At 34.6% G+C, this 11,076-nt stretch overlaps 1 protein-coding gene across 1 annotated transcript; it reads left to right on the top strand.

Moving 5' to 3' along the window:
• Positions 1–3,953: 3,953 nt before the first annotated feature.
• LOC128200638 (SH2 domain-containing protein 4A-like) lies at positions 3,954–8,495 on the top strand. Its single transcript, XM_052894710.1, has 2 exons — positions 3,954–4,742; positions 8,245–8,495. The coding sequence occupies exons 1-2, from the start codon at positions 4,542–4,544 to the stop codon at positions 8,431–8,433; spliced, it is 390 nt and encodes a 129-aa protein (XP_052750670.1). The 5' UTR covers positions 3,954–4,541; the 3' UTR covers positions 8,434–8,495.
• The last annotated feature ends 2,581 nt before the right edge of the window (positions 8,496–11,076 follow it).

Genomic DNA, 11,076 nt, shown 5'->3' with positions numbered 1-11,076 from the left:
ACCGTAGTACATAATGCTTATCGAACTGTTGGCATTCAACGAATGCTATCACTAGAATGTTGTCATTACATCAATAGATTTTCTATTCTTTTTATAAACAGTTTACATTAAGTAAGTTATTTACTTATTAGTAGGAAAGAATTAAAATCTTAGATCATATAAATAAGTAATGTTCTGATGTTTTAAAATATTGACAATGACACCAATACCATAGATATTTTTGATTGAAAAATATTCAGATTGGGCAAGAATATTGTATAAAGATCGTATCTTATTAATATAATAATAACGAATGTTTGTAACGATGGATGTATGTTGATTACTCTATCACACAAAAACTACTAAATGGATTTAAATGAAATTTGGTATACAAGTAGGTTAGATCCTAACTTAGTACATAGAATATTTTATGTATTGATTTACACGGGTCGAGCCGCTGGATACAGCTAATCTTAAATATATATCATGAATAAAAATAAATCTATTTCATAAATATATAGTAATATCTAGTAGCAGCTGTGTTTGCATGGCTGTGTTTCTGTTTGAAGGGTAGGATATGGCATGAATTTACATGGTACAGAGGAATAACACCTGAGTCCTCAGGAATGGCAACCTATGGGGGGTATCATGAGGAAACAGTATACTCTGTTATGACGGTTACCACTTTCTGTTAGGTGGGTCGTCAGCTTGTTTGCCATTCTAAGTTGTATAAAAAAATCTAGATAATGTGTCTATCTCTAAAAAACTGTAGCAAACAGTTCAACTATTTCATTAATCTGTGAAGTTCAGGGAGTGCATTTCGTTGATTTTAAAAAATTAATCTATGATTAAACTGGAACTAGAATGTGGATTTCTTACTGTATTTACTACGTTTGAATTGTTATATATTTTTTTATTGTAATTATCATTGTATTTTAATATAATATATATTGGTATTATAGTAAATATAAAGAATTAAGTTAAAAAGATTTAATAAAGTTATTTAGAGCAATTAGAAAATCATGCTGTAAGACAAACAATATAATAAATCCATAAGAATAAATACATTGGGCTTTATGGTGAATCTTTGTCTATTGTTGTGGATTTTTCTTTAGAAAAAATATCACTCCATTACTTTACTAAATTAATAATTTCTAAATAAAAAATGACCGCGTACGAAAGAAGTTAATTATGTTTACGGAACTAGGTATCCACTCAAGTGTGTCGGAACTTCTCAATGTGCTTACCACAGTGTTGCCACATAGCGAAGATTTTACGGTACTTTTTGTTTATTTAAGAATAAGTCTATCTAATTTGCCTTTCGATTACAGATGAAATGAGGCATGACTGTAAACATTGTATCATCTGTATATATATGATGTTCTTTTAGTGAGTTTAAAAAGTGTTATTGAAATTTTTTCAAAGTTCTCCCAAACATTTTTTTTGTTTTTTTTTTTATTTTATTTTATACGACTGAGAATGGCAAACAAGCGCGGCTCAACTGATGTAAAGAGGTAATCGTCGCCGGTAGACACGAACAGTACCATGGATATAACACAGTATACTATATTGTCCATGATATGTTATCTCGTATTATTTTCATTGGTTTTCAGTTTAGAATAATAGCTTCAATATCCCTTACATTCTGTATACATTTACTATGTGTTTTGTAAATATTAATTAATTAATCCATTCGTTTCGTGGTCGTGTGGTCCCGGCATAGAATAGGCCACCCCTTCCTTTCCCGTGAGAGGTGACTAAGGAAGAACGAGGGGAGGGCAGCAGCGTCCCTCTTAAAACAGCAGTGGACAGTTAAAGGTTGATGTGATGATACATTCCTTTATCATTATCATTCATTATTGTACCGTTTCCAGTATCCACAGTGTTGTACCTCACTGGTACTGTAATAAAACTGTAATAAAAAGTTGTTGTTAAATTAGACGAGATTTGCCTTGACAGACAGCAAGCGGAAACATATCCTGTTGACTAAACATATAATTGCGTGTTGGGGCAAAATATGGGTTATTCTGTACTCTGTAATACTGTTGATAACCGGTTAATAATATAAAGGAATTTTGTCCGGATCATATACAATACAATGTGAGGTCCCGTCATAGAATGGGCCACCCCTTCCTTTCCTGTGGGTGTCATTAGTGGCGACTAAGGGGAGGCGAGGGATGGGCAGCAGCGACCCTCTTAAAACATCTCCAAGACCTAATTGTGGTTGCCAATCCGCCTGCAAACCGTAGCAAATCCCCCAAGGGGAGGCTTTTGTTTAACTGCCCAACAGTTAAAGGCTGATATAATGATACAATGCAATATAAAATTATACGAGAGATAAACATTAACATTAACTGCTTCAAAATATTCCAAATTTAAATTTAATCCTATGGCCGTTATTAATCTTGCTAAAGAGAATCAAGTCACGACAAATGTAATATCATTAATTATTTTGACATCATAACAAGAATAATCCGTGCAGATCTTGTAACTGATTCATTGCGACGCAGTTTTAATGTGGGGTTGGTACTAAAATATTATCCAGTGACAAAACTGAAATATGTAATAGATATTTTTAAAATTCACTAAATTTATCCCCAAGGAATAAGATGTGCAAATTGGAAATAAAATGTTGACTTTCTTGAAACTCAACATTTTATTTCGTCCTAAATTGTTAATAGAACGCATTATGTCAGTATGGGAGGCTCAAAACGACTTGTGGTAAATGCTAATAATTTAGATTTATTACATTTCACTTATATAACCCCGTCTGAGACTTTTCGTGGGCAAACGTGGTTTTGATGACTTAGTAAATGAAACTGAAAACTGAATTCACTTTCTGATTTATTTCTTGTAAACACATTGACAACTATTTGATTTATTAATATCAAAATGCATTATATCTTTATAATTTACTAAATAACTGAAATATAATCGCAAAGACACGCTTGTGTGATCAAGCTCCAAAAGGGAAAGAGATAATCATAGACAATCTTAGTGACATTTTTTACTAGACCATAGACTACAAGAAATTAAGATCCTGTCCTTTAGGAATAAATTAGGATTAATAAATCTGATAATAAAAATGAGATTTAGACATGTGAAAGCATATAATATTGCATAAACAAATCCTATATTTTTATCACAATAAAATAATAATAATAACTTTATTTTATTTGCATAATCATGATTGTAACAAATTCAACACTGGAAATTACAGTAAAAGTAGATACGAATTCATTTGTACATTTGGATCAGTTTAAACATCTGTACCTGAACTAGGTTATAAAACCTGTATCTCAGACAACAGTGCTCAACCCTCATTTAATACTTTTTTTTTATACAACTTAGAATGGCAAACAAGCTGACAGCCCACCTGATGGAAAGTGGTAACCATCGCCTATAGACATGAGCAGTACCATGGACATAACAAAGTATATTGTTTCGCCCATGATACCCCCCATGCATTGCCATTCCTGAGGACTCAGATGTTATTCTTCTGTACCCAGTAAACTCACGCCATATCCCACCCTTTAAACTGAAACACAGCCATGCAAACACAACTGCTTCACGGTTGAAACACGAATGGGACAGAGGTACCCAAGCAATCGATTTTTATACAGAGTCTCTCTCTGGTATATAATATATAGGTCCCTATAATATTAGCTCAGTAAAATTTTTAGCGCCACATATAGAATGTTGACAATAAAATAACTAGACAGGCCGGCAGCACACCTGCAATGCCGTTGGTGTTGTGGGTGACAATGGGCGGCGGTAGTCACTTACCATCAGGTTAGCCGCATGCTCGTTTCCCCTCTGTATTGTAAAAAAATATTTACTTTATCAATTGAAACACAATGCGTATGTATATTGTTGCTTCAGAGCAGAAATAATTGAGCTAGTTGGTGAATCACACATAACTCTGTCATGCAGAGAATTAATGGGTACCCAAACTGCGTTTCATGTATACAATGTTTACGAGTTACCAATTACTTCCATTAGCCAATCCCACCCTGACGCATGCCTAGTGTACCAGTAAAAATTAGCATAGCACTGCATTCTTATTTTTCTATCATGTCACCTATAAAAATTTGTGACATTTTATGAATTGTTATGTGATCAATATGATCGCTAACCTGCAAACGATGTTCACTCTATCAAGAGTGTACGACTGAAGAAAGAGTGAGAGAGAGATATCCCTACAGTCATACTGACATCTAGTTGACGTTCCTGGAATAATGGAAATATAAACTCATGACTCACAACCGGTATAATGTCGCTTACAAGTAAAGGAAGCCAGGATTATAAAATGTAACACTGGCCAGTAATTTACATTGTTTTGTTACGTAAAAAAATTATTACAAAAGTAGCCGTACTTCATGAATTCCTATATAAAATATCGTATGTTCTAAGTTAGGATATAACCTATCATCATCATATCAGCCATTACCTGTGGCAGTCTATGGGGAGGCCTATCCCCATTGACTGCCACAAGAAACGGTCCTGAGCCACTATTTTGATATGGTATTTGTTTGTATGTATATTAGTACGTATGTACTCGTATGTTAGTCTATAAGGTATTTATATATGAGCCTATGTCTATATACTTGTTGCTAGAAATAAAGAAAATAAAAAATAATTTGCAGGTCCGCCGCTGGCAAGTGTGGGACCAGAAGGTGAGCAAAGACGACGAGCGGCCCAAATTCCAGAAGAACTCCAAGAAACAAGTGCAGTTTCTCAAGGGCGAAGATGGCGAGCCCTGGGTGAGTTAATTTTCCCTTACCGCTAAGATTTCCCTACGAGATTACAACATAGGATTCTTTAAAAAATTTAAGAGGTTTTAACAGAGATTCCAAATGTATGGGGCTCTAACAAACGTCATTTCAAGTAAATCTAGTTAATACAGCATAGATGTATTATTTTGGTATTAGGAGGAACTCGGGTTCCTGGGAAACTACAAAAATCGTTTCCTTGGCTACCTCTGTTCCATTCGTGTTTCAACCGCAAAAGCAGTTGTCTTTGCATGGCTGTGTTTTCGTTTGAAGGATGGGATATGGCAGTGAATTTACAAGGTACAGAAGCATAACACCTTAGTCCTCAGGAATGGCAACGCATGGGGGGTATCATAAGCGAAACAGTGCACTGCTCATGTCTATAGGCGATGGTTATCACTTTCCATCAGGTGGGCCGTCAGCTTATTTGTCATTATTATTATTTGCTTATTTATTTATCATTTATTTTGCTTATTCTAATTTGCATAAAAAAGGTTTATAACTTTGCAAGTTAATCTACACTTTAATTATTATTTAATTGATAGTTAAAGTATTTTTTGTCATATATCAGCCTTGTATTATTAACAAAGTCCCATATGACCTTTACGATCGGCATTCAGACAATCATCTTGTTGCAAAATAATGGTCGAAGCTTTCAATGTCAGTTGATGAACATCTCTTAACATTGTCTTGTTTGAATTTTCACATTAAATACTTTCACCATTACAATAAGGATAAGCCTTGCCCATAAGGGGAGTTTTGCCAGTACTTGGCAGAAAGGTTGGCAACAGCAGTAAAACATTAGATGTGTTTTAAGAGAGACTCTATCCATTCTACGCAAGAAAGAAAGGGGCGTATCCTATGCCGTGATCACACGGTTCCTTGTAAACAAAACTTGTAAATCTTCAAAAATCATAAAATTAAAATGGAAATAACACAGAACTATCTAAAAGAACTATGAAAATAGGTTTAATATTGGTAAGATAATCACGTAACATAAAAACCTAATGAGTTTCTTTTTTTATGGGTAAAAATGGAATTCATCAGTTTTGGAGAATTCAACGAGAATCAACCACAAAGGTTTTCAGGGGAACCACGTCAAATTCGACCTGTTGGGGTATATTGCATAGGGTCTGTTAGACCTCTTTCCTAACAACTTCTTTCGCCCCCTCAACAGAATTGCATCTGTCGTGAACTCTGAAAGTTTTCAACGTACCTCTTAATAATGTAATAATAAAACACCTCTTTTTTTCATTTAAAAGTTTCCTCTTGTCGGTGCAACTAATTCATGCATCTTCTTCCAGCCAACTCTATCCCAGGCCATATCCTTGACCTCCCTATACGACATGACACCTAGTGTTTCTTTTGTCTGTCCCATGTAATTATTCCTTGACCTTCCTCTTCTTCTTTTGCCCTATAAAACACGTAAGTCTACATATATTGATGGTCATCAAATCAAAAGTAGAACATACCGACTCAGCTGATTTAAAAGAGCATTGACAATGGAGCGAAGGTTTTGTTCTTTATATGGTCCATAACAACTTACATGGTAGGGTGACCATGTTTATTGGAATTATTAAATAGCCTCCGCAATTGGAACACATATGAATTGTTAAATTTATTATATGGGAATGTGAAATTTAATACTGACATAACGTAATTCTCTGAAAATCAGTGGTATTTAAACTAGTTCATATTATTTATTTTTGTTAGATAATCAATACGCGGCCTGTAAGATTGTACAATAAAATTCATATTTTATTGATCATAATATTGAATATTTATTATTATTTATTATAGCCCTCTTATCTGTTTTTATGTCAGTACTCTTAGCAATTAATTGTTGTTACAGTCGAAAGTTTAAAGATATTTAAAGACTTTTGTATTAAAATGTAGTTGAAATAATGAATAATAAAATTAATAGTAAAAATACTTTGGTGATTTCTAATTAACAACTATCTATCATTTTAGTATTAATTTATAAATGTTGACTTGTTACTTAGTAAGTAAATAGGGCCAATTTTGTGACGTAATTCCTCTAAACGTATGTCTTAACCTAATATTTTAATTTGATAATTTCGCTAAATTACTGTTTTAGGGGCCAAAGTATATAACAAATATTTAATTTTAGAGATAGGTTTAGAGAAATGGCGTTTTAAAATTGACTCCATTGTCGTGACAGTGTACAGAAAGTCTACCATAAAATGTTTTCCGAAATTTCGGGACCGAACGAAAAACAAAAATATTAAAAATACTTGATATATACCGTTTAACAATATTAAAATATCGTGCCTTTGGATTTTTATAGAAGGACTTATCCCTTTAATAGGGAAATGTTGGTAGGGGCAAGTGGAACTGACCGCATTTATTACGAACGAAATGGTAAGCTCCATTTACTGGACCAGTTTCAGTATGAACAAAAACACGAAATTGAGTCCGAAAGTTCGGAATGGTGTTCATTAATATGGAATTTCATGGTAGGCCCCTAGATTACATACAATTTAAATCGTCAAGAAAGTATTTTGTTTGGTCTTAAAGTTTGGCAACCCTACACAAGGGACCTTTGTGTCAGCACTCAGAATAGGTATTATCTGTTCTGGCGAGTTCAATGCCACGTCCGTAGTGCCGGTAATTAATAAAAGTCATTACAATTGTGAATGCCTCCTTTATTTAGTAGGTTTAAAACGGGATTGATAGCTGTCTTTTGTACTATTAGGGACAGCAAATAATGATTCACTTGGCAAATCATTCACAATGTAGTAATTTCAAATGATAATAGAATGGTAGCCACGACTGCACTGTCAATCTATTTTTTAATGGGTGAAAATGGAATGGTGGACACCGCCTGGGCTATCAGTATACGTATGCTGGCAGGGCACCATTGAGAGATTATAGGTTAGTATAAAAGCAGGTCAATTAGCCCACAAGAATTAACCATGATGGTTTCCAGCGGGATCCGCGTGGAGGTCGACCTGATAGTGTATATTGTTAACAATGGGCTTGCTAGTCTACATTACACACAATCTCTTTTCCCTGCCAGGGTACCAATGAGTAATGATAGGAAAGAATGAAAGGTCAATTGGCCCATCATGACTTATTCCAGCTGGAAGCGGATGTGAGTTCCATTTAACAGGCTATATTGCTAGCAAGGTGCTGCTAGTCCCCTTACTAATAATCTTTTTCCTCATGTCACCACAATTCTTCATTCTTATGAGGAAAGGAGAGGAAACGCGTGAACTATAATAATCAACATCAAAACTTGAAATAAAACATTATGTTAAACCCTATGGTTATGATATTAGGTCAATATTCCTCTCTTACGGAGATAAATTGGTGATATGACGAATCTTCCTCAATGAGGCATCAATATTTTTCTAATCACGAGTATACTTGTTTAAGAGAGAAAGTAAGAGAGAAAGTATATGCTTTATTGGCACCACATTTTTGATGGTAAGAGATAAAGTAGTCATAGATTTTTTATGTTTAATTCCAGGTGTGGGTGATGGGCGAACATCCTGACGACAAGTCGATAGACACCATACTGGCGGAAGAGGCGCGGCAGCGGGTGTTTGCGCAGGCGCGTGAGGAGGCGCACCAGCTCAGGAAGTCGGTGGAGAAGGAGCTCACCCAGCTTATAGACTACAAGCCGCTCGATAGCTTAGAACAGGTAAACAATATTTGATTTGTCATATGTCTATAGAACCTCACGTTAGCAGGTTTTTTAATTTGTGAAAACGAAATGGATTTCCCACCTGTGCTATGGTATATGGCTAGTGGGGCACCAGTGAAAAATTGTAGGCGAAGATGAAAGCAAGCCCAATAAGAATTAACCAGGATAATTTCCAGGGGAATCTGCATGTAGGTCGACTTGATAGGGTATATTGCTAGCAATGGAGTTCTTAGACTCCCATTACCAATAATCTCTTTTTAAATCACGTCAGGAGAATCGAGAAATTTAAGCCTCAATCGTGCGCTCTCTCTAAAATATTATATTTGATTCCTGATGAATACGTCACGATGGTCCGTCAACTGACCTGCTTCATCCTCATCTATCATTATTCACTGGTACCTTACCATCATGTGCCTATAAAGCAGGCGGTGTTACCATTACATCTTCATGTCATTATAAGAATCTCTTGTCAATGCGTACAATGTTCCTTTGATCTTCTGACATATCATCATCATATCAGCTTTTAATTGTCCACTGCCGAACTTATAATAATAACCCTCCTAAAAACTAACCTACACATGGAAACCTACAAAGCCTAAGAAAAGCCTACGAAGGCTTTACCTAATGAAATCCCATGAAAATCTAATGAAAACCTACCCTAAAGAATGACCTAACATCCTCAATATAATCCCATACCTATATTGCCTTATACACCCCAAACATCCTATGAATCATATAAACCCTTACAATAAACACTTAATATTGAACAGATCTTATAGTAGAACACTTGATCATCTGGCCAGATAAATAAATGTGTGATCGTCTAGTAATGTAGGACCCGTTGTGTGTGTAATAACCAAAAGGTTCTTTAATTGGTATATGATAGGAGTTAAATAATAAAGATGATTGATAAATCTTTAAGGATTAAGAATAATTAATGAATTATACTCATAATTCATGTAACTAGGAAGTTATGTTAATTTAATAGTAAATTACAGAATAACTGTAATAATAAAAAAATGGGGGAGCGGTCGGGCCCCTCACACGCCCGGACCAGTGGAAGACTTTCCAACTATCTATAACTCTTCCTCCAAAAAGGTAGGGAAGGGTATTACTATTTATTAATGCACTCTGATGGTAATAAGGGAATGAGTATTCTCAGTTCCAAACCAAACATAAGTACATTTACTTCAACATTACAGTGGCTCCACCAGCCCCACGATGCTTCCAGTATAAATTAGTGCTTGCCAGAGGCAAACGGATCGGAACTGAAATCCCAGGATCACTCCGACACGAGAGCTTACTCATGGGCGATGACCCTTTCAGTCCTATATGGCGACATAGAGATCACCCACTAACAGTACGAAACTGTTTCCCAGCGTCACCCTGTTACGAGCTTACTCAATGGGGGTTTCCCTTCGGCTCCACAAGAGATCAGACCAAGAAGCGAGATCACCCAGACACCAGAACTTACTTTGTTGGGACATAACCCTTCGGCCCTATAATGTGACATTAGAGATCACCTGTGAAGACAGTCCGATAGAGATGAAGATTTGTGTGATAGGGGATACCTTCCACACCCTGGAATTGGCCAAGCCATATAATGTTGATAATTGCTATATCATAACATAGCATTGTCAATTTAATATTATTTACTTAATACCAAGAATACTCAAGGTTCAAGTTAAATCTGTTGATTAGGCCGGAGCCTAAGAACGAGTAGTCCAACACATAGGTCGAGAGCTACTAAAAGTAATGAGTGCTATTGAATGAACTATAAGTCCAGTTAATTATATATAATATTATTGTTGATTAACCACATTGTGAATTAACCAATTATTTATTCAGAGAGATATATCTAAAGGAACTATAAGTCCTTTAAAAGACACTGATTAATCACAAGTTAACAACGTCTCGTGAAATAACCAGTTGGGTTTTCTATAAGTTTGAGGACACTAAGTCCAACAAGCTATTATTGTGTTGAGAGTAATAGAGATTTTTTTGTAATATTTGTAGAGGTTTGATTAATCACATTGTGAAATAATCAGATTAAATAATTATGTAGCTTTATAGAGAGGACTATAAGTCCTAATTGGTTGTTGTCATAAATACTGATAAATTACACATTAAAGTGCCAGGTCAATTATTATATATAGGTATATAGGAAGGACAATAAGTCCTATTTGTGTATGTTGTAGTAGTAGAGGCAATATATTGCATAATTATAATGTGAAAGATATAGATTAAATATATATTTGTATAGAAAGGACAGTAAGTCCCATACAATTATTGTAGCTGTACTATAGTTATACTATATCTACTTCCATTTAGTGTCTTAGTAAACCTATTTACTAAGAGGATTTCTCAGATAAACAAGTGTTTTAGTGTTTAAATCATCATGATTAAATCCCTAAGAAATTAGGTCTTTAAATAATTATCATATCATTTTAAGTGAAATTTCTCATATAAATAATTCCAATATTTCCCCTACAGGTATTATAAAATAACAGAAAATTATATAAATTTTCTATAGACTTAGATATAGAATCATAACGTGTATAATCTCCTTTTGTTTGACATCTGTCACATTAATGACGTATTGAATGACGTATTGATGTATTGAATTGAATTTTGATTATCTATCACAACTGTCAA

The sequence above is a fragment of the Galleria mellonella genome, unplaced genomic scaffold (assembly GCF_026898425.1).
Source record: "Galleria mellonella isolate WM207_F2 unplaced genomic scaffold, CSIRO_AGI_GalMel_v1 utg22776, whole genome shotgun sequence".
NCBI lineage: Eukaryota > Metazoa > Arthropoda > Insecta > Lepidoptera > Pyralidae > Galleria > Galleria mellonella.
This window is presented reverse-complemented; position numbering and strand designations above follow the sequence as displayed.